This window comes from Sarcophilus harrisii, chromosome 2 (assembly GCF_902635505.1).
Source record: "Sarcophilus harrisii chromosome 2, mSarHar1.11, whole genome shotgun sequence".
In the NCBI taxonomy this organism is placed as follows: Eukaryota; Metazoa; Chordata; class Mammalia; order Dasyuromorphia; family Dasyuridae; genus Sarcophilus; species Sarcophilus harrisii.
This window is the reverse complement of record NC_045427.1, coordinates 280,699,481-280,724,663: the sequence shown is the minus strand read 5'-3', so window position 1 is coordinate 280,724,663 and position 25,183 is coordinate 280,699,481. Positions and strand designations below refer to the sequence as shown.

Here is a 25,183-nt window from a genome sequence, read left to right as displayed (position 1 = left end):
CAGGGAAAATTAATTTACCTGCAATTCTTTTGTGCCTTTAGATGTCATATAAAACAAAAATATTTAAGATGATATATCAGTTCCTCTAAAATAATATATCATATTTTTGATTGTTGGTCAAGGATTTCACATGTAGAGTACCATGAATTAAATGAACAATTTATATATGTCCAAGAACTCTGCCAAAAAATTTACTGTCTTGTGGTCAATTACTCATGGTAATCCTCTTACCTACTAAGATTTCTTTAGATGGCAGACATGGTTTGTCATTATAACAATATGCTCAGTTTTTTTTAACTCATCAATCAAAATCAATTAATCAATAAATACCTATTATGTGCCAAGTACTATGCTATGTGTTGGAGGTACAAAATGAGCAAATGACAGTCCTGGTCCTCAAGATGCTTACAATCTAATGGGGAAGACAGCACGCAATCAGTTTTGCATAGTCATACTATACAAAGGATAAATAGGAAATAAAAAACAGAGGGAAGGCACTAGAATTAAAAAGGGTTTCCTGTAGAAGGTAGTATTTTAGTTGGGATTTGAAAGAAGCTAGGAAGCAGAGATAAGGAGTGAGAGCCTTTCATCATAGGGCAGGGATAGCCAGAGTATATTCAGCTGAGAATAGTTTTCTTTTATTTTATAAACCATGACAGTAACAAAAGAAACAACTCAAGGAAAAGTTGGTGACACTAACAGAAGTTCTGAATAATAATAATCTAGACACTGATGGTTTGGAGTCTATTGTCTTTCTCTACCTGTCCCTTTTTCTTTGAAGACGGTATGTGCTAAGTATTATGCTAGGAGTGGGAGATATAAAAAGAAAATGAAATAGCCCCAGCTTTCAAGGAATCTATATTATTTATTGGGAGTAAACAATATTACATAAAAATTAAATTCAAAATATAAAGTATTCTGCGAGGAAAGTACTAACAAAGGGGAGGAAGGATAAAAGTTGGCTTCTAGAAGGAGGTAGTATTTAAGGTGAACTTTGAAAGAAACTAAAATTAGAGGGCAGGGCAACAAGGTGGCACAGTGAAGGAGGAAGAATTAGCAATTCCTTCCTTCCTTCTTCCTTTGTGACCCCATTTGGGTTTTATTGGCAAACACATAGGAATGATTTGCTGTTTTTTTCTCTAACTCATTTTATAGAGGCAAAAAAGGGTTAATTGACTTATCCACAGTCACATAGCTAGTTAAGTATCTGAAGCCAGATTTGAATTTGGGAAAAGGAATCTTCTTGACTCCAGTCCTGGCAATCTACTGTATCACCTAGCTGCCCACATAACCTATTACTACCAACAAAATGCCAAGAGATCTAGTACAAGGCTTCTAGCACACTGAGTGAATCTCCCATTAGAAAACATAGTTAGGGTGCCATCTGCACCATTGAAATTGCTCACATTGAGGAGATAACAGACTGATCCAAGTATCAAAGTAAGAAAAAAAATAGAATTAACCAAAAGATGAATAATCTGTCATTACCTTTTCTTAAAGACTTCCCTGGCTGATTGCTCCTCAGGAATGTTAGTAAAGAAGGTTTTGTTCAGGAGTAAAGTTGGGAAAAATGGTCTCCTAGCTCCCTTCCAACTCAGGGATTTTGAAATCCTGTGATTATTGTTCCCTTCTTTATAGATCAGAAAATTGAGGTTTGAAGAAGTTTGTGCTGTAAACTCATGCTATAAGGATTGAGTGAAATACTAGATGTAAAATATGATGGCAATATTTCTCTAAACCCATTTTATGGCACATTGTGGGTAAAAACTTGATCCCAGAATAGTCAACTTTCTGGTGATGAGACTCTGCACATAGCCAGGCTAGTCCTTAGACAGCAGACATAGTCTGTTTCAAGAATTGTCACTGGAACTATTCCAGGCTGGAAAAGTTTATTTTGCTCTGGCGGAACTGCTGGAAGCCCAGCAGCCATTTTCATACCACAATGAGGTACTGAAGAAAGACTTGTGGAAAAATCAGAAGAAGGCCTCTAATACTTTGGAAAGAAACTCTATGGGGTATTTCCTAAAAGACATGGAAAAGAATTGTATGGAATAAGAAGGTTGGATGAGTTGTGATTTATGCCAGTAGAAGGAATACTTACAACAATGAGTTTTTGAAATACATGTGTATGTGAACATATATGTAGAGTTATTATTTTTTTAAATAAACTGCTCCTTTGTGAGCGCAATGTTAAAGCTGAGATACACTACTGACTATTCTTTGAACTTAACATTTCTTTGTGTATGTGTATGTTTGTGTGTGTATTTGTATGTGTAAATATCTATATCTATATATATAAAATACACTTAGAATTTGTTGTTGAGTCATTTTGGTGATATTCAACTCATCTAGGTTTATTCTACAGGATGTCTCCAAAAATCTTAGCGCAGTTGTAAGCTATTAAAGCTTAATAAAGCTTTATACAGGGACAGTCTGTATGATGTAACTATTACTAACCACAATATAACATTCCCTGGCTATTCCGGATAATAAAGATTTTATATCCGTTGGCTCTGTTGAAATGTTGAGACAAGAACAGAGAAGCTCTAAGTTTGCAGCATTTTAGGTGGTAGAATCTAAGGTCCTTGAGGTCATATATTATTTCATTTTTATCTTTGTGTTTTAACCCCTGGCATAGTGCCTTCAATATAGTAGGTGTTTAATAAGCATTTGTGGGTGTTCTGATTTCTATATTGTCCAGTGTTTTAGAAAGGCAAAGAAATGTAGCAGGCCATATGGAAAGGATTTGTGAAGTAATAATGCTATTTCTATCTCTTAAAGTCGCTGCATGTGTCCAGCTGAAAATCCTGGCTGCAGAGAACAGCCCTTCACTATCCTGTACCGAGACATGGATGTGGTATCAGGACGATCTGTTCCTGCTGACATCTTCCAAATGCAAGCAACCACTCGGTATCCTGGTGCCTATTACATCTTTCAGATCAAATCTGGGAATGAGGGCAGAGAATTCTATATGAGGGTAAGTGTTCAGTGAATGGAGAACTTCTAATGGTTATTAATAATTGTTCTTCTAGTCTTGACATTAAGGACTTAAAAAGTATTATATTTATAGGACTGGATGTTTTCAGGGGCAAGTTTAGAAGGGATGGGAAAGTAAACAGCATGGTGTAATGGAAAGAGAATGGAAAGAGAAAAAAAGCCTGGATTCTAGACCCAATTCTACCCCTAACTTTTACATGACCTTTTCTCGGTTTCCACATCAATAGAATTGGACAGTTGGGACAGATCAGAGCTGTCAAGCACATTGTAACATTTCAGACTGTAGCCTCAACCAGATTAAAATATAATTGAGAACTATTTAGCAAAATAAATAAAATACAGTAGTTAATTCACAGTTTTTCAAGTCAGGATGTAGCCCAAAGAGATCTTCATGCGTGGTTTGGTAGTCCTGTTTCTATCTGAATTCGACACTATATTCCAGCTCTAATATTTTTTGTGTATTTTTGCTTTTGAGGCAATTGGAGTTAATTAAATGACTTGCTCAGGGTCACATAGCTAAGAAGTGTTAAGTATCTGAGGCCGGATTTGAACTCAGGTCCTCCTGAATTCAGGACTGGTCCTCTATTCACTGTGTCATCTAGCTGCTGCTTCCAATATTCTTTATTATATTTTCTCATCTGTTTCCTCAGATTACATCCAGCTCTAAAATTCTAGCTCTAACTGGTTTAAGTGGAAAGATTACTAGATTTAAAGGCAGATCTGGGTCTAAATCTTCCACTTGTTAACTAAATGATCTTGAATAAGTAATTTGACCTCTTTAAGTCTCAATTTTCTCATCTGTAAAATGGAGTTAGCAGCTTCAGGAAGAAAGTGTTTTGTAACCCTTAAACTCATAACAGGAAGCATTTTAATGATTAAGAGCCTTTCCAGTTCTGACACTCAGCGATTCTGTGACAAAAGAGACATAGTGCAGCCAAGGATATTTATTGTACGTCTATTTAGGAAAAGAACTCCATTACTCACTGTGGGGTGGTACAAAGGAAGAAAACAATGCCTTAAGGATTCTATTTTCTTATAATGGAGGCAAGTCAAAGCATCATGCCTAAATAATGGGACTATATTCTAGATGATTTTACTCCACATTTCTAACAGCTCTCCCTCTCCAATTTTTTATTATTAGACAATGTTTTTATTCTCAGTATATTTAAGGGTTGTAGGAGTCATTGGAAAGAACCTAGGACAGGAAAAGGGAATTGTATTATAGAAAAGAAAGGTAATGATGAGATCACAGTGAAGGCTCATTCTTATTTAATGGCAAACCCATAAACAGTTAATGATTTCCAGCTGATTTAAATGTCTGTGAAAGTTTTTGAGGTACCAAGTTCAGAATTTTATAAGAATGTGTCATTGCCACATATTAGTTATATTTTAACATTTCTAGCCTCTGGGGACCTCTCAAATATTGATTTGTAATTTGCAAGAAATTTCACTGGAGGCATGTGTCAGCCCTCTAGGCTTCAAAGATTGCTGCGGTTGATAGTTGGTCACAGACTGAAAACCTATGTAAGATACTGGGAATACAAATTTTAAAAAAAATTACAATTTCTTCTAGAGCTATAATTATCTAAAACTGTGTATGGGACAAATTCATTAAGAGAAGACACAGTGAGGTGCAGAGGACAGTCCCATTGAGAATGATAGCAATCAAGAGGGAAAAAGTTTATCCTCTGGGGTCCAGTGAAAAGTTTCCTTCCAGCAATGAGTGATTTTGGTTTTTTTAAGGAAGTGAAAGTGGAAGAGAACAGGATGATAATAGGAGGTCCAGTTTGGCTGGAATATACAATTCAATTTGTGGGTGGGTGTGTATGAAATAATACTAGAAAAGGTAATCTAGAGACAGTCTGTATAGGACCTTATATAGTAGGTTAAAACGTTTCTATTTTGTCTTAGAAAACATGTGAGAAATCCTTGGTAGTGTTTTACCAGCTCTATATCTTATTAATTACATGACATTGGCAATCATTTCCCTGCTACAGATCCTACTTTCCTCATCTATAAAATGAGAGGATTGGACAAAGTGAACTCAAAATTCCTATGTTGATAATCCTTAGATCTATACAGCGAGCACTAGTCTCTCCCCTGAGTTCTAGTTCCACACCACCAATTGCTTTTTGGGAATCTTGAAGTGAATATCCTGTATATGCTGCATGTTTAAAACTAAACTCATTTTTCTTTTTATAGTCTCTCCTCAATTTATTGATCAATTTATTATTGTCAAGTATATCACTATCCTCCTAGTCATCCAGGCTCACAATCCTGGTATCATCCCTGACTCTTCAGTCATATTCTCATGTGTTGTTCCACTCTCTTCATTTCAATTAAGGATAATTCGATTCAGTATATTAAGCATATACTATGTGCTGGGCACTGTGCTAATTGCTAGGTATGCAAATAAGAAAAAAGACAGTTCCTGTCCTCAAGGAGTTTATGATTCAATCTAACTGTTGGGCATACAAATGAGAAAGACAGCCTCTGCTTGCAAGAAGCTTATAAATTAATGGGGGGAAGACACCACAAAAAAGGAAGCTGGAAAAAGGGGTGCCAGAGGGCACCTGATGTGGTAGTATGGAGTCCAAAGCAAGGAGAGCTGCTGATGGAAAGTTGAGGGTCAGTTAGAAAGTTAACATCCCATCTTTATCTATAGGAAAACTTTGGGAGGAGTTTAGGGCTTCATCCTCTAGATGTCCAGTCAGAAGAGAAAGAAAGCTGAGGAAGATGAGGTGTTGAGGATCCAAAATAGGGTCAATTAACATGATAATGAAATTTCAGATAATTAACTTATGGGGTAGAGCAAACATTCTGTGGAGTCCAAACCAAGAAGGGCTACTGATGCAAAGTGAAGAGTTTTTAACTTTGACACATCTCATATATGTCCCTCTATTCATATTCATTACTCTAGTAAGGCTCTCATTTATTACCGCTTGCTTAGACTACTATATTAGCCTTCCAATTGGGCTTCCTTTCTTAAGTCTCCTCCCATTCTAATTCATACTCTACTCAATTATCAAAGGAAATTTCTTAAGTACAGTTCACTATTCCCTCTTCCATCCCCCCAACCTCTTCAATAAACTCCAATGGCTCCTTAATTCTATATTCTAGCTTTATCCCCCAAAATTTAATGATTCCTATGAGATTGTCTCCATGTATTTCTAGTTCATCTTGTTTATTATTATATTTCAGTGGCTTCCTATTGCCTCTAGGATAAAATGATTATTCCTGTGTGTGGCATTTGCAGTCCTTTTCTTGAGGACAGTTAAATGGTGCAGTAGATAGAGCTGGTGGATTTGGAGTCAGGAAGACTAATTTTTCTGAGTTCAGAACTGGCTTTAAATACATTAGCTCTTTGACCTTGAGCAAATCATTTGATCCTATCTGCCTCAGTTTCCTAATCTGCAAAATGATCTGGAGAAGGAAACCACTTCGGTATCTTTGTTAAGAAAAAATGGAGTCACAGAGTCACGTGTGACTGAAAAAAAATATGTTATTTCTCCTGGATTTTTTGATGCAGTCATACTGATTTTCTCTTTATTCTTGACAAAGAACTCTCCATACAACACCTCTCTTCCTTTACACTGACCTACCTCAGCCCCCATATCTGAAATTCATTTTCTCCACATCTTTTCCTCATAAAATTCATCTCTTGTTTCAAGATTCAGATCAATATTGCCTTCAACATAAAGCTTTCCTTGGTGTCCCCAATTCTTAGTGTCCATCTTCCCTAATTACCTTGTGTTTATTTACATTTATTGGGTAAATATTTATATTTGAACTTGATGCCCCAGTTAGAATATAAGCCTCTTAATATGAAAGATTGTTTAATTCTTTGTATTTTTATTTCTAGTATCTAGCAGCACAGCTCCTGGCACATACTAGGTACTTAAAAAATATCTATTGATTATCCATACTTTTATGCTTTTGTATATCTATGGCCATGAGTTTTTTATCTCTCATCTTTGATAATGACACTTTTGAATTATAAGCTTTCTCAATTGAATTTCTTCTTACTGCATCTTAGGCCTACTTTTATAAAACCTGACTTGATAATTTTTTTTTAATTATCAGCATAAATACTTTTTGAGATGTGCATGAATAGGCATAGGCTCACAGGGATACACAGATACTTAGTAGTCTTTGTTAGTTATACTATAAATCCCATATTCAGATACCATCTTTTAAATCAATTGCTTTCTTTCAAAACAGCTTCTTCCTTTTTTGGAACCCTAATCTTCAGTTAGCAAAAATGATTATAATACTAGTCAATCAGTAAACATTTATTAAATGCCTTCTTTTTGCCAGGCACTGTGCTAAGCTCTTTTACAAATATTATCTCATTTAATCCTCACAACAATGCTTATAGATGGGTGTTGTTATTATCCTCATTTTGCAACTGAGGAAACTGAGGTAGTTAGTATGTTGACTTGCCCAGGATCATATAGCTAATAAGTGTCTGAGGTTAAATGAACTCAGATCTTCCTGACTCCAGCTAGCATTTTATTCATTATACCGTCTAGTTGCCTCAGTGAACTCAAGAAAGAATGTGATTGAAGTTGGATGTACAGATTTGGGATTCATCTGTATGTAGGTAAAGCCACATATATAAATAAAGTCATGGAAATGGAGGAAATTGTCAAGGAAAACAATGTAAGTTGAGAAAGAAGATAGATTTAGAGAAGGTTGAAAAAAAAAGATTTTGAGGACTTCTTTGTTTAGTGGACAATGGAAGAGAACCATCAAAGCAGGCAGAAGGAGTGGTTGAAGAGGTAGAGGGAGAACAAAGAGACAGCAACATTATAGAAACAAAAAGATAGAATATCTAAGGGATAATTAGCAACAATGTAGAATGCTGCAGGAAGATCAAGGAGGAAAAAGCTATTGGATTTGATAATTACATTTAAGAATTGATTCTCACTCTTAGAGAAAATTTTAAAATAAACTGTTGATGATGGTGAGGGGTTGGGGTTGTAAGGCAGTGAAGACAGTGAATGTAACTACTTTATTCTGAGTTTCTAAAGTAAAAGGGAAGAGATTCAGGATGATAGTTTGAACAAATGGTAGGAATAAGAGATAGAGAAGACTTGTAAATAGAGAAAGAAAAAAACCCTTAAAGAGACTGATGATGATAACACAAGGAAATGTTTGGTAGAAAAATGTCCTAGAGCAGAAGGGAAGATCTATGCCATCGGGGTAAAAATGATGGGTTTGATCTAGGCAAGGAGGGTCATATCTTCTAAGACAAGAGGGACAGACGAGATTGGGTGAAGTCCTAAAGAAGAAATGACGTTCAAAGGATAGATGACAATGGAACTCATGGTGGATAGTCTCTGGATTCTCAGTAAAATAGCAGATCTTCTGAAAGAAGAGAGATTAGAAGTACAGTTAAAGGCTAGAGAAGAGAAAAGAATATTTAAAGTAGCCATTGTGAGTAGTAAGATAGGGAGTTTATCAATAATAAATTAAAAGGTTGCTGAATTGAGACCACATTAAGGTTAGATTATTTTAATTTATACTAATTTTGAATCTCTGTGATCTCATGATTTCCTCTAGTAGTAGAAAAGGGTAATAGTGGAGATATAGAAGTGAGAAAGGACAAAATAGCAAGGAATTAGTGCAAGATAATGTACTACAGAAGAGCCTAGCTATATAGTTCATCCAAAACCATCTCTAGTTATCTTAATCTACACCTTGACACTGGATCCAAATGGCTCTGGAGGGAAAAGGGAGGCAGGGAACCTTGCATGCTTTCTCACTTAAATCCAGTTCACTTGCCTGTCATGCCATTATCTCCCTCATGTTATGGTCAACTTTGAGAACAAAAAAACAAATAACAGCTATATAGTCATAACTTTGAAGAGAGAATGAAGCTAGAGTAGGTGTAGTAGCAGGACCACAAGGAGAGATTAAGAACAAAGAATAGACTTAGAAGGAATGAGGTTGTAGGAGACTTGAGGACAGGACATTGTGACCAAAAAAAGGAATTTCCAAATTCTGAATCTTAGAAGTGAAGCAATTTTGGGTGTAACTCCCTGATGCAGAGGATATGAGGCTCATAGTGTGGGAGCTGAAGATATGGATAAACTGAGAAGCTTGTTTATTAGAGGAATGGAGATGGGTAATTAATATTAAAGACATACACATTAAATGGTGGGGATTGGTTTGGAGAGGGACACAATGAGTCAGGTATTGAGAAAGAGCCAAGGGTTTCTTTTTAATTGTGACAAAAGAGAGTTTTGTTATTGAGGAAACAGGAGGAAAGGAAGAGGGAATTGTTTTGATAAGAGACAGTATTTATAGTGGAAAGAGCACTAGATTCTGGAATCAAGAAAACTAGTTTCTAAAGTTGCTTTTATCTTGACTGTGTGTGTTCTGGATAAGTCTCTTCTTTAAGACTCCATGGCTTTGTTTCTTTATTTATAAAATGAAAAAGCTGGGCTAGATGGTCTTTGAGGCCCCTTTTGGTTCTGAAACTATTATTCTATGAAATATAAAGTCTTTTCTAGTTCTATATTCCACAATCTTATGATCTATTTTTGGGAAGGCACACTGGCTCTGAAAGTCTGAAGACATGGATTTAATTTTACCTCTGACACTACTTTTGTGCAGGTCACTGAAATGACAGTGTAGTATAATGGCCAGACTGAGCTAAGGAAACCAGGGTTCAAATCCTGCCTTAAACACAGGAAGTAACTCCCTAGGCAATCATTTAACTCTGTTCATTTTTTTCATCTGTAAAACAAGGAAAGTGGACTGATGGCCTTTATCTAGCTCTAAATCTAAGAGCCTAAGCAGAGGTGTGTCTAACCATGTTTCATTTGCTTGATACCTACTACCATGTTCTTCTTCTCTTGTGATGGGTTGATGGGAACACTCTCAGCTGGTACAATTCAAGCAGAGCTCTCCAGGCTGTATCTCACCACAGCTTCAATCCTTACTTATCCTTCCAGTTCTAGTGCATGCTCTGTGTGGTATTTGGAGCATCATGAACCATGACTGTTGTGGTCACGCAGGAACACAACCACCACGACCACTTACCAAAATGGTGACACAAAGAGAGAAAGACTGAGGACCAAAAACTTATGGACTTGTGCTGCCTCACATTGCTCTGTTTAAACCTGTACCCAACTAGGTGGTACAGTATATAAAGCCCTAACGTCTGGAGTCAAGAAACTCAAGTTAATCTAACCTCAATAACTTACAGCTATACAAACCTAAGCAAGCTCAGTTTTCTCAACTATAAAATATATGGGTTTTTGCACAGGGTTATTGCAAGGATCAAACAAGGTAATATTTGTAAAACACTTAGCACAGCATGTCTGGCACATAGGTGTGCAGTATAAATGCTTATTCTTGCCCTCTTCCTCTAAGCTATTCTCACAACAGTGCCCTTTCTCACAACCATGTGTAGGCTTGTTTCATTTCAGATATGCTAGACTCCTCCTTTCTCTCTGACCCATCTTGAGATCATAGTTGAGGTGGAAGAGAACAACAGAACAAGTTTATTGCCACCACCAAAGGATGCTGTCCAGTCTGAGACCTTGACTGAGACAAGCTATCAGCTGTTGATGCTCGCTCTCTCAGTTGTAGGATTTTTCTAACCTGACTCTGTATAGTTCTCCCTTCTGTTTAGGACTTTTCACTCTTGGACTCAGTTCTTGCCTTTCCCTCTTGATTAAACTGCCTTTCTGAGCTCCAGGTTTTGACCTTAGCCCAAATTTCTGTTTGCTCTCCTAGACCTTGGTTTGCCACACACCCTACCCCACACCCATCCATCTCCAGGTGTGTTTTCTCTCTTAAGCCCTATCTCTTGCCTCTAATCTCTGGTGTGAATTGGCCCTCTTCCCTAACTCTTTGAGGGGTGGGGACACAGTGGCTATCCTAAATATTACCGTGACAAAAGTCAGACCCGAGGGAAATGTACAAATTAAGTTCTTTTTCAGTAGAGGCTATATTATTCTTTGTATTTATATCCCCAGAACTTAGCACAGTGCCTACCACATAATAGGTACTTCAAATAGCCTATGTAAATTCTAAGAATTTATATTCTAGCTTCCAGGATAACTGATACATCTCAGGTTCTGGAATAAAGTTTTATCTTTCCCTCAGAATCCTAGGAGTACCTTATGGAAATTAAAGTTGATACATGTAATGCCATTAGCTTGAACCCCCACCAACATGCTTTCTCCTGTCCTGCACTCCAGATTATTAGTTGAGAATAATTTATTCAGTCTTAAGTAACTTTTAAAAAGAGGTACTTACTAAAGTAATGCAGGAAAAACAGTAGTAGAAAACAACCCCCCCAAAAAATATGACATATTTTCCCACCTACTACATATAAAGTCCATGGGTGGACTTAGGGATAAATCACAGGTTATAGTTGTTAGAAGTCTTTTCCTCTCATTTGCGGATGTTCAAGAAGTTCCCCTTAAGCATGGTGATTCTGCCTTCAGCTTGTCTTTGGCTCTCAATACAGACACTACAATTGCTATCCTGGGGGACGATGCCAGGACACTAATGAGAAAATATGGTCCAAAATCCTCTGGACTTTTTACAGTTGAAAATTCCTCCTCTGGCAAAAGGGGAAAAGGGGAAGAACATTTGGCCAAGACTGAAGCCTGAGCCTCTCCTTCCTTTCCAGGTGGTTTTTCCTCAGGGGTTTTGCTGGAAAGTCATTCTTGCCCTAATTTCTGGAATTTTCTGATTCTAAATTACTTGATACCTTTATACAGAACCCAGAGGACATGATAAAATTCCTTAGCCAATTGGAACAGACTTCTGGCTTGACATTATTTCACCTGATCAAATGGACTTTTGCAACTTTTCATATTTAATTGTCACTTTATTTAAATGGGAAATGTTGAGTAAACCAATCAATCCTCTCCTTATATTAACAAATGCTTGTTGTTAATTAGTTGATCAGGGAACCTCAGAGCTCAAGTAAATGAATTGGTTTGAGAAGTGTTTTCAGCCAACTGTCTTTCTTAGTGAGATGCCCAAATTCCCTGAAATTTCTGGAATTTCAGTCCAGGAACATCCTGAAATTTAGGCTAAGATGGCTGGTATATTGTCTTGTCCATTGAGACTAGCTGCCCATTCATCCACTCCTTACCTCATGAGGCAATGTCATCTAGGAGATGATGTGGAGGAATTTCTTTAGGAGAGAACTTGGAGACTTTCCGTATTTCCTTTTAACTTCAAAGTAGCTAGCTTTTGGATTCCCTGGCTCAGATACAGAAGCATAAATATGGCAAAATAGTCCTGTTCCTTAAGGCAAAACCAAAAGCCAGGATTTATTTTGGAATATACTTGCTCTGATCAATCTTTTTTTTAAAAGAAGATTTGGACAGGTCTCCTTGAGATGAATTAGCAGGAAAATTCCCTAATCTGGGAGAGGTAATTAATCACTGACTGACCCATACTTGTCTTGCAATATGCCCACATAAAGTCCCAATTCCTCTACTGTTCTTCTCCTTCCAACAGCAAAGTAAGATATATAATAAGGAAAAGTCTCTCTAGGTTGTGGAATAACAGATCTATTTCACCTATAATTTGGTCCAAGGCACAATTAAAAATAGGATTATTCATATGTTATGCTTCCCACTGCTATGGATAAGTGGGGGAATTTTGATAGAGACCCTTTCTTTCTCTTCTTTTTTAAAATAATATTTTAAAAATATATGCAAAAAATAGTTTTCAGCATTCACCTTTGCAAAACTTTGTGTTCCAATTTTTTTATCCTCCTTCCCCTCACTCTCTTCCCCTAGACAGAAGTAATCTGATAAAGGTTAAACATATGCTATTCTTCTAAACATATTTCCACATTCATCATGCTGTATAAGAAAAATCAGATCACAAGGGAAAAAAAAACATAAGAAAGAAAAACAACAATAGCAACAACAAAGGTAAAAATACTGCACCTTGATCCACATTCAGTCTCCATAATTCTCTCTCTGGATGTGGACGGCTCTTTCTATCAGAAATCTTTTGGAATTGCCTTGAATCACCTAATTGTTGAAAAGAACCAAGATTGTCACAGTTAATCATCGTATAATTTTGTTGTTGCTGTGTACAATGTTCTCTTGGTTCTGTTGACTTCACTTATTCATGTAAGTTTTTCCAGGCATTTCTGAAATTAGCCTGCTCATCATTTCTTATAGAATAATAATATTCCATTACATTCATATATCATAATTTAATCAGCTATTCCACATCTGATGGGCATCCAATCAATTTCTAGTTCCTTGTCACTATAAAAAGGGCTGCTACAAACATTTTTGCACGTGTGGAATCCTTTTTTCTTTTTAATGATCTCTTTGTAATACAGAGACTGCATCTTTCTAGTCCACACTCCAAGTGAAAACCACAGCTTCCCTAACACTCTTCCTATTCCTGATTCTTGATATTAAATTCCATGATGATCATATCTGCCTATCACAACTTTAGCAAATTCTGGAGCCTCAAGGAATTTAATATATATGACCTTCATCTAGCAAAGATAATATCCCCTGGGACCTTAAATTCTCTTCCTGGTTGTACTTGAGATAATGAACAGGCATGCAATTCTTTCTGGACCAAAGATCAAAAAGATGAAGGTTTTTCTTGTTCAATATAACAATATTATAATTGCTCAATCTTGATATGAACCATTCACACATTTCCAAGTGTTTTTTGGCCATTTGTTGCCTTGATTTTCTTAATTTGGACATTGCTTGGAATGTAGGAATTGCTTAGTACATTACCAGAAGTGTTATCTGGAATAAATATTTTTCTTACCTAGCCATGACTCCCAACTAGATAATAACCTGACATTCCTGAATTCTGAGACACATTCAATTTTGGGACATATTTAGTTACCACCACATTGGCCTTATAATTTTGCTACTAATTTGGTCCTACTAACATGAAATTATAAAGGAATTATGAAACTTTCCATGTCTTTCATCAGGTCTCTAATACTATTTGTTAAGAAAAGGAGACTCTATTATGATTAAAGGGTCTTGAATTCTATTACTATCTGGAATCAAAATTGGACCAGTTAGCATAGATGGTACAGTTTGCCAAATCTGGTCCCTAGAGAGTGTCCAATCTGATTGGATGCTGGTGGACAATAAGCAGAAAATAACCTTCAAGAGATGCCATGGCCAATATAATAGAGTATGCCATATGGCTTATACAATGACCCTGTACTGTTTCATAGGTCCACAATGTCTATTTTTTTTAAATTGATGGACTGTGTGTGTGGAGGGTGTAGTTTGGCTCAATAACAGTCTCATGTGTGCCTGGGATCTCTCAACATTTTGAATCTAACTGGGCCATTCTCCAGTGCCTAGGCCAAAATCTATTGCCAAATGGAAAAGTAGCAACTGAAAAACAAAAAATGAAATTCATGGAGCATTTAATAAGTATCACAGAGTACATATAAATCCACCTAAGGGGGAGGTTATACTATAATGCCAGGAAATGTACAATGTCTCATCAGTTTGGTAGAATATCGATATCACTTCATCTTCAAATTTACCTTGATAGACCGGTGGAGAAACATTTAAAAGCATTCTAATAGACACCAGAGGCAAGGAGTGAATTTTTTGAGTTCAAATAGCAGGATACCTAATCTTCCTTCTGACAACAAATATTGTTCCACCAGGTTGGTGAAGGTCTTTCACCAATAATATTTCACTATGTCAAAACCTTGAACTGATGGAAAACTTCCAGGGAATGGTGGTGTCCTGGCCCACAGCTATTGTATTGTACCTGAAAGAGGAGGGGGCCAGGCAAAAATATGTGGGTAAATGTTTAACAATCAGCTTTTTGGGAAAAAAAATACCTGATATTCCAGTTCAGTTTGCATTATTAACATTTTCTCCATGAATAAGACAATAACCCAAGCTTTCATTTCTAGTGTTTATTTCTGGAATGTAAATGCTCATATGGGTAGCTGGTAGCATGGTGAGTAGAGGGGTAGGCTAGTAGTCAGGAAGACCTGAGTTCAAAAGTGGCCTCAGACACTTACTAGCTATGTGACTCTGGCCAAATTATTTAATCCTGTTTGCCTCAGTTTCCTCATCTGTAAAATGAGCTGAAGAAGTCAATGACAAACCACTGTAGTATCTTTGCCAAGAAAAACCCAAATGGGGTCAGGAGGAGTGTTTGTCAGGCATGACAAACAACTGAATAACAAATGCTCTCAATGAAAATTTAACAATCAGCTCTTGAGAGACTGTCCAAGCTGACTCTAGCACCCATTAGAAGGCTATAATGTCTGTGCTATAAATGGACATTCTATTACCGATTTTTCATATGAATAGTTTCCTTTGTTTTGAACTTTTCCTCATTTATAGCTTTCTCACATCTATTCTATGCAGATCTTTTCTATGTCCTTGGATCTTTTGTGCTTGAACTCACTCCATGACTTCCAATTCTCTGGATTAGTTCCTTTGAATTCTGGCTTAAACCTCAACTCAATTTTCTATTTACTTTCTTGAATTTTGATTTAAACATTGCTCCTTTTCTCCCAGCTTGTATTCTTTTTCAGTGGATTTGTTAATCACCTTTAATCTCTTCTACATTTTAGGCCTTTTCAGTTCTTTCACTCTTGACCTTGAATCTCAGTTTACTTAAACTCTATTGACCTCAATTTTCTCATCTGTAAAATCAGGGAGAGATGGACTTGTTGACTTAAGTACTAAAGTCACCAGGCTCCTTTCAGGCAACCAGTTCACAGCCTTTCATTTGCAAGAAAATGTTTTATGCAAGAAAATACTTGTATTCCACGGCACCTTTGTGCCATGTAATGCACTACTTTTCCTATTTGACTGACATACTGAGAGGCAGCCTAAATAGAATATTGCAGAGTGAGCTAGTTTTGGAGCCAGAAAGATCCAGATTCAGTCTTACCCCTGACATATTAGCTATGAGATCTGTACATTCCAATTAACCTTTCAGTGGTCTAACCAAATTATATGGAAAGTGCTAGCCTGCCATAGGAGAGGGAGTTTCTTTATTTGGGAATTCTGCATAGCTTAACCTGTTCCTATTCTTATTAACACTATGTATGGTAGTTTCCCTGAAATTCCCTCTTAGAATTTAGCAGCTGAGCCAATAATCCTAGCTCTGCACATATACACACAGTCACTCTTTCTCACTCAGTGAGAATATGCTGCTTGTTAAGCCCTTTTGGAACCCTGTTGTTTCCAGTGAGCCACAGTGAGGGCAAATGAATTGTCTTGATGGATGATTGGTATTTATTGTTATCCAGGTGGTTTGGGGACATGATCATATCTGGCAAAGGGGCCACAGTCACAGGATTCTAATTGTGCCAAGTTTTCTTTTATGTGATCTGCATGGAGTAGAGTGACAGAGCCAAGCTGAGCTGACATTCTCCAGCCAGGCTGTTTCCTGATTGTCAAACAATGTTCATCACACATGAAAACATACTCTCTGATCCAGGGCCAAGCTGGGAGTGTACATTCAAGAGTGGGGTGGGGAGAGAGGGATGACTAGGAGTGCATTGGTGTGGGTGGGCCATGGACCCCTTTCCCCTTAGCCAATGTAGCTCTCTGTGGGGGCAGTGATAACTGGCATTCCTCACTATTCACTATCATAAGTATTGTGGAGAGGCTGGCATGGGTTTTCCCTTAAAGGAATGTGTGGTTGGGATAAAGCATCCCGTTGGTCTCCTTCTCCCTCTCAACATTATTTACTCAGGTGAAATCATGTTAGAATGAGCTTCATAATTCTTTGGATGTTAGAAAAGGAAAGAAATTCATGAATCAGCTACTACAATTCTCCCTCTTTTACAAATGAAGAAACTGAGAGCCAGAGAGGTGATTTTTACCCAAAGTCACACAGGCTGTCAATTATAGGATTCCAGAATTCCAGAAAAAATAAATTTTTTTTCTATATATCATAAAAAAGTCACATGCATGCAACCTCCAGGGTGAGAGTTGCTAGAAAGAGAAGGGATTGTCTCTCCCCACTTTTTTCATCTTAGAAGCAGTTTTATTCTTCACTAGCAAAGAATCTGGTGATAAAGAAGGAGATTTAGGGAAAGAGCACAATGAAGTTTAGTCATTAGTCTAAAATTTAGAAAACCTGTTTTTTTATCCCTCCCTACAATTACTATGTGACCTCAGGCAAGTCACATGATCTTTATGAGCTTCAGTTTCCTTATCTGTAAAATGGGATAATACTACTTGTACTACCCACCTTAAAAATTTGCTGAGGAAGTGCTTTATAAACTTTACATATAATCAGTCATCAATACAAGGGCAAGCTATTATTTCCAAAACCCAGATGAGAACAATATAGCAGCTGGAGTTCCCATAGATACTTTTCCTCTCTCTTCTAAAACTCTCAAGATCTAGGGTTTAGAAGAGATCTTCAAGGTCATCCAGTTAAAATCCTTCCTTTTTTGCAGATAAGGAGCAAATAACTTTTCTAAGATTATACAGCTATTATTTCATCTGAGCTAGGATCTTAACTTAGGCCTTTTGACTCCAGAATTACTTTTCTTATGACTTTCCATGTCAGACTTCCTCCCACCTTTACAGCTGATGGTGGCTGAGGCCACTGAGAAAAGCTACCATGGATTCAATGATCATCTCTATGTAATTGATTCTTTTTTTTTTTATTTCATAGCTTTTTATTTACAAGTTATATGCATGGGTAATTTTACAACATTGACAATTACCAAACCTTTTGTTCCAATTTTTCCTCTCCTCCCCACCCCTTCCCCTAAATGGCAGGATGACCAGTAGATGTTAAATATATTAGAGTATAAATTAAATTATGTAATTGATTCTTATATCTTTGTATACAACCCCAGTCTTTCTCTGGCGCTCCAGTCCCATGGATTATCAATCCACTTGTTATATTTTGAATTGCATGTTCCATAGTCATGTCAACTCAAAACAGAACCTGTCTTTTTACCCAAATCCTACTTGTTTTCCAGCTTTCTTGTTACAATAAAAGATGCAACATTCCTCCCAGAAAAACAAGCTTGCAAACTTGGTGTTATTGAACTTGAAAAAAGACAAGCTCTGTTTTGAATATGTTGAGTTTGAAGTGGCTATGGGACTCCAGTTCAAAATGTTAAATAGGTAATTGGTGATGGATGGTAACTAGGTGGTACAGTAGATAGAGCATTGTGCTTGGAATCAGAAAGACTTATCTTCTTAAGTTCAAATCAAACTGCAGGTATTTACCAGGAGTGTGATCTTCAGCAAGTTACTTCACTCTGTTTGCTTTAGTTCTCCATCAGTAAAAGGAGCTAGAGAATAAAATGGTAAACCATTCCAGTATCTTTGTAACTTAAAGAGTTGATTGTGACTTAAACAACTGAACAACAAGATGCATGACTAGAACTCAGGAGAGAAACTAGGGCTAGACAAACAGAGCTGAAAATCATCATTCTGGAGATGATAAATAAAACACAGGCGCTGAGGAGATCATTAAGTGAAATGGGATAGAGGGAGAAAAGAAGAGGATTCAAGATATATCCCTATGAGATAACCACCTTTAGTGGGTAGGTCCTGGAGGAGAATCTAGCAAAGGATACTGGTAAGTTATAATCAGACAGATAAGAGGAGAACTGGAGATACCTCAAACCTAAAAAAACAAAGTATTTAGCAAAAGAGAGTGATCAAGAGTTTCAAAAGTTATAGAGCAGTCAAGGAGTTTGAAGACTGAGAAAAAGATGATTAAATTTGATATTTAAGAAATTACTGGTAATTACCAGTAATTTGTAGAAAAATAAATTATATATATATATATATATATATATATATATATATATATATATATATAAAATCTCAAGTAATTTAACCATGAAGGTGAAGGAGTGATATAGGATAATAGCTAGTGGGGATGGTCAGATCAAATAAGTGTTTTTAAAGATGGAGAAACATAGACATATTTATAAGTGGAAGGGAAGGAACAAGTAGATAGAGTGAGATTAAAAATTAGGAATAGAAAGAGTGGATGAAAGGGGGCAATTTGCTGGATCAAATAATATGGAATTGGGAAAAGGGTTCATGTAGAGATGTTTACCTTAATGAAAAGAGGGTCCTTTTTGTGTGAGACAAGGGTAAAGGAGAAAATTGTATTGAAAGACATCTGAGTAATGTAAGAAAGAGGGGAGAAGAGAGAACTATTTTGGTAAATGCCTTGATTTTTTTCAGTGAAGTATGAGATAAGGTTCTCACCTGAGAGGATGAATGGAGAGGGTGCCATGGGAGGCTTGAGGGTGGATAAAAAGGTTTGTAATGGCTAATGTACTGTAAGGGATAGTAAATTGATTAAGTAAGTGTGAAAAGACTCCCATGTTACACTAAGGACCCACTTGAGATTATATGAAATAAAGTTGTAGTTAACTCAGTCAACATAATTTTATGATTTTTCTCCAAATTAGTTCAGTGATACATGAATAGGAGCAAAGTTTAGAGAAGATGACATTAACCCAAGGTTGGCACTTGGCAAGGCATGATAAGCAATAAGATAAAGAGTCAAGGAATTCATGTGAATGGATTTAAAATTGAATGGATTCATCAAAATGGGGAGATAGGGAAGAAAGGAAAATGTAACCAGCACAGGGATGATGGCCTGGGAAAGAACTAAAGGATGAAGGAATTGGAGGTCACAGGTGAAAGAAAGAATTGTTGTTTAATTGTTTTACTTGTGTCTGACTCTATGACCCCCCATTTGGGGTTTTCTTGGCAGAAATACTGGAGTGGTTTCCCATTTCCTTTTCCAGCTCATTTTACAGATGAGGAAACTGAGGTAATCAGGATTAAGTGATGAGTTACACAGCTGACACAATATGTGTCAAGTTTTCCTCACTCCAGGCAGGCACACTATTTATTGTACTACTTAGCTGACCCAAAAGAATCATGGCATAGAGGAAAACTGGAATAATAAAATATAATCAGATAGAAGACCAATCAGAAGACCAAGAAGAACTTAGATCTATAAAAAAATATCTACCTGTATCTTAATTCTTCTAGTTTGAGGATAGGAGTGAAAAAAAAAAAAGCCTGTGAATTAGGCACTGAAGAAAAGAGAATGTCCTGAAGTTCAGGAGATAACAGCCACCAGAATCTTGGAGAATAATTTTGGATTGAATGATTATGAAGAAAGGTTAATGGGTGATTTTAGTAGTGGAAAAGCCTGGAAATGAGAAGGAAGAGGAGATACCTATTCTGCCACTATGATGAGTGAGTCAAGTGAAAGTGAAAATAGGATTGGAAAAGGTGGCCAAGGATGAAGTATCATTAGAAGGGAACCAGTGAAAACCAAAAGATGGAAAATTGGGAAAGAAAATGGCTTAAGAAGAAAGCAAATTTATTAGCTATGGGAGTAGTCATTCAAGAAAATGCAATAAATAGAGTGGGTAAATCTGGGGAAGGACCATCATGGGGGGAGAGGTTTGGGTTGAGGGGAATGAGAGTAAGAGAACATACAGTGGGAAATGGGAAATGGGATTTGTGTAATGACAGCCAGGAATTCAGAACCATTGGAATGGAAAGAGAATGAAGAAGTATATGCTAACCAATGAGAAATGAGTCTATGAAGAGTATCCAATACTTGGAGAGATGTCTGTTGAAGGAAGTGATTAGATCATTCAAAGCCCTCTCTTAATGTCTAATCTTGGGTGATCTTTTTGGATTCTGATTCTGTCATGTAATGTGTTAGCTGTTTCTCTTCTACTGTATATCATTTGTAATTTTTTTTTTTTTTGCTTAGATTGTGCTCTTACCTTATTCTAGAGAACTTTCCATTCTTTTTGGGCTGACTTGTCCAGGGTCCTACAGATAATATATGTGTCCAAGGCACGTTCTCTAGCCATTAGAACATACTGTCTTCCCTCCTCCTCCATCTTTTTCCTTATTTAAAAATGCTAAGATACTGTTATCATTCCTCTTCAAGGTGACAAGTGTTTTTACTTCAGGACCTAGTTCCTTTTGTTGGTAAGAATCAAGTCTAGCAGAGAAATCTAACACATTGATTTTTCTACTTTTGAAAGATGAAATTTTCAAAGAAGCAAACTAAAAAAAATCAATTCTTAAGCACTCCTTCATTACTGTAAGCATTCTTTCAATTGATCTAAATACAGCATGCTCTCAAGAACCTTTATCTTTTTGGTTGTATGCTTTGGATTTTTAATTTTTTTCTTGTTCTTCTTAAGAGGTGAAGGCCAGAATTGAGTCCACTATGTCAGGCTACAGAAATACATTTTTCTTTTTGTTCTAGACATTCTCTTTCTCTTTTTTTTTCTCCCCCCCCCACTATATCTGTCTTAATTCAATATGTTTGCATTATTTTTTGTGTTCTCTATTGTATTGTTATGTATTGAGGTTCACAATCCACTAAACCCCTCCAATCTCTTTTGTACTAACTGCTTTTTAGTCATTTCCCCTATTTTATACTTATGAAATTAATTTTTGAATTAAAACATGACTATTGATCTTTTTTTAAAAAGTCATTTTATTAGATTTAGGCTTACTGTTAGAACTTTATGGATCTGTACTCTACCATTCAATGTATTCTCTAAGGCTTTTCAATTTGCAAATTTGATGATCATATTATCTACACATACATGTCATTGACAAAAATGTTTAATAGCACAAGGCTAACAGCACAAGATCATTGGAATGATTTACCAGGATTTTCCTTCCAAGTTAAGAATCCATTAATGACTATTCTTTGGATCTGTTTAATCAATTACAAATCAGAACTGTGGAAAGCACTTTGGCTCCAGAGTTAAAGATCCTGCTTTCAAATCTTACCTATGACATATTTATCATCTATATACCCTATGTACAAACTACTTAACCTCATTAAGTCTCAGTTTTTCCACCTATAAAAGAAGGGAGAGGTAAACTAGATAGTCATTGAGATTTCTTTTAACTCTAAATCTTTAACCTGTTATCCTACATAGGTTATGTCTATCCACCTAGCCTGAAAGGACAGCACAGAGAACTTTGTTCAATGCTTTTCTGAGTTCTAGGTAAAGTATATCTACACTCTTTCCCTGATCTAATAGTTCTGTGATTGTTGATAAAGGAAATGAGGTCAGCTTAACATGACCCATTTTTGATTACGCCATTGCTTCCATTTCTAAGTGTTTACTAACCATCCCTTGAATAATACATTCTAGAATTTTGCCAGAAATTAAAGCCAAACCAACATTTTTTGAAAATCAAAATACTATTTGCCTCTTCCAGCCACACAACAGGTTTCCCATTCTTCTTGATTCTGAAGATTATTGACAGTGACTTAGTAATCATATCTGCCTTTTGTGTCTAGAGGCATTTTTGGTCTGAGCTTTAGTGCACTTGATGGTATTCTTATAGACTCATGCCATATCTTTGTATACATCTTCTATTATTTGCCCTTGCTTCTGTATTTTATGTATATCTTTAAAAGGATATAATTTGGGTGATGAATTCCTTATGTTATCCATATTAGTTTCTCCCCTTCACAAATTTTTTGTTACTATTTTCAAATTGTGCATTTTCTCTGAGGTGGTTTGTTATAGTATTTTAGACCATGGTATTTTAATAATCCTCTGAATCCTTCAAAATTTGCTCTTCCCAAATGCAGGATTCATATCAGACTATGATTGGTTTTCTCCTTCTGTATCAAATTCTAATGACAGACTACTACTTCCCAGGTTGCAAACATTTCCACTTTGGCAAATACGTTTCTGAGAATCACTTTCAGAATAGTAGTTCCTCTCATTTGCTTGAGTCCCCAGTTGCACTTCAACTTACCATTAATTGTTTTAAGATGTGTTTCTTACATGTAACAAAGTAATGAGGAGGAAACATTTTGTTTTATTACTCAGTTATATTATAATCTTTTTATTGAATTGTTTAACAAATTCACATTTAAAATTATGATATTTTGGTTTGAGCTTTCTTCTATTTATTCCGTTTGTGTTAATTTTTAAGTCAATATTTGTTCCTATGATGTTTTATTTTATTACTTTGATACTGTTTTTCCATTATTGACACTTAATTGTTTCATCTCAAATTCCTTGAATTTAATTATTCTCTATGTTTTCCCCTTTTTTTAATCTTCATGATTTAGCTAAGCATGTTGTTCAAAAATTTCAGTTTCCCCTAACTTTTTCATCTAAGTAACATCCTCTAGAAATACCTTTTTCCAAGAAATTTTCCTTTGCTTCTCTCCCTTCCTCATTCCTCTTAATCCAATCTGAATTCTAAGATATATTTCATTGTTTCTATTCTTTACTTTATTCTCTCCAACTCCCTGATGAGGATAATGTTTCTAGGATGCCAAATTTGAACTCCTTCCTTTATTTTGTTTGTTGATGCATTTGTACATTTTTTTCCCATTTCATTTTTTCTTTTTCATCTGTCTTCACTCTTAGAAATATCATTTCAAGAAGAAAATGTTATTCACTGGAAGTATTTTTTTGTGAAGGTAGTCATTCTGTGTCCTAAGTCCTATCCTCTGCCCTTGCCATGGTCACTCAAAACTCCTGTAGGGCAGTTAGATATTTGCAGCAGCAGGTAGTGTGCTGGATTTGGGAGGAACAATGTGAATAAATCAGGCACTTACTAGCTGTATGACTCTGAGCAAGTCACATAATCCTTCTCTGTTTCAGTTTCCTCAACTGTAAATTTGGGATAATGGATTGTTGTGAGGATCAAGTCAGATAATATTTGTTATTATGAGGATGAAATGAAGTAATATTTGTAAAATGCTTAGTATAGTGCCCCACACATGGTGTTATATAATTGGTTATTATTCTCTTTACCTGTCAAAATGGGTATTGGTTGGGGACTATATCCCTTCTCTTGAAGTGGAATACAGCCCTCAGAAAGGGAGGTATCATAGTATAAAAATATTCCTTAGAATAAACTAATTATAAGGTCCTTAGAACCTTAGGTCCTTGTTTCTTATTACAGGTACATACCTCCCATACCAGAACATTCTTTAGTTCTAACCTTACCTATTATTAAGGTTAGACCATGGCCAACTAGGAATCCAAATGAAAAATAAACACTCAACTGACAAAGGAATAAAGTCTAGTTCCTGTCAACAAATTGCTTTGTATAGTGTAAGGTATGAGCTTTTTTGATTGTTACAGTCATTGTTTTTATTCTCTCTGTAGCAAACTGGACCCATCAGTGCCACCCTGGTGATGACTCGCCCCATCAAAGGGCCCCGGGACATCCAGCTAGACTTGGAAATGATTACTGTAAACACCGTCATCAACTTCAGGGGCAGCTCTGTCATCCGACTGAGAATATATGTGTCACAGCATCCATTCTAAGTCCCAAGCTGGAGTTTTTTTTTTTTAAACACTCCTACATGGCAGAAACAGAAGAAAAAAAAAGAGAAAAATGAACTTTATCCCTTTCCTGCTGAATGTTTCTCTCAGGAGTCAGTGCTAACTGTTCTGACTCCACAATCAGCATTACCCTATTGACCTGATGGTCCATGACACTTTGAGGGAAGCACTACCCCTATCCCCAGAACTTTCTATGATGTAAACATGTGGAAGTGTATTATCATGTGACTCCATTTGATGTCAGTGGTGATTTTTAAATTTGGTTATTTCTGTCTTTTCTATTTGTTTAGGTTTGTCCAGGGTATGATTATAATGCAAAGGACTGTGAACACCTTTCCTCTGCTCAGCCCTTCCCTTTTCTTCCTTCCCCTTCCTGTCTGGAGCTGCTTTGCAATGGCCCCAAAAAACTGGTGGAGAATGCTGGGTGTAGCTAGTTTGCTCTTGCATGTACTGAGAAGGCTATAAAAATCAAATTGTGGCAGGATGTAAGCATTTTTATAGAGTTTGTTTAAAAAACATGTCTGGAATTGTCAACCATAAAAGAAGTTTCAGTTGTTCCTAAATTTGTCTGATGGTTTAATTCTTTCTTGACCATCTTGGGCCCATTAAAAAAACCAAAAAAAGAATGGGAATGGGGTGAGTTGGGGTGGGATAAAAATCCTTCAACATGCCCTTAAAAATCACTTTCATATTTGATTTTTCTATTCGTTGTAGCACAGCATATGATGATATAAGTTCAGTAGTTTAAGAATTGGTGGTTCTACTCCACTGGAGTTCATATTCCTTTCAAAGATGTAAAGCCCAACTTTTTCATACCTCAACATATGGTCTTCATAAGATGCCTTGTCTGGA

General features: G+C 36.3%; 1 protein-coding gene across 3 annotated transcripts in view; it reads left to right on the top strand.

The window, feature by feature from the left end:
- Window positions 1-24,929, top strand: part of FBLN5 (fibulin 5) — a 125,125-nt gene extending 100,196 nt beyond the window's left edge. For 2 of the 3 annotated variants that reach the window (XM_003756132.4, XM_023501264.2), the window contains exons 10-11: window positions 2,782-2,977; window positions 24,152-24,929. In XM_003756132.4, the coding sequence (XP_003756180.1) occupies window positions 2,782-2,977; window positions 24,152-24,313 (358 nt within the window). In that variant the 3' untranslated portion in view covers window positions 24,314-24,929. Of the gene's footprint in view, window positions 1-2,781; window positions 2,978-21,946; window positions 22,016-24,151 lie in introns of all 3 variants that reach the window. The other variant, XM_031952292.1, reaches the window with a different exon arrangement.
- Window positions 24,930-25,183: the final 254 nt, after the last annotated feature.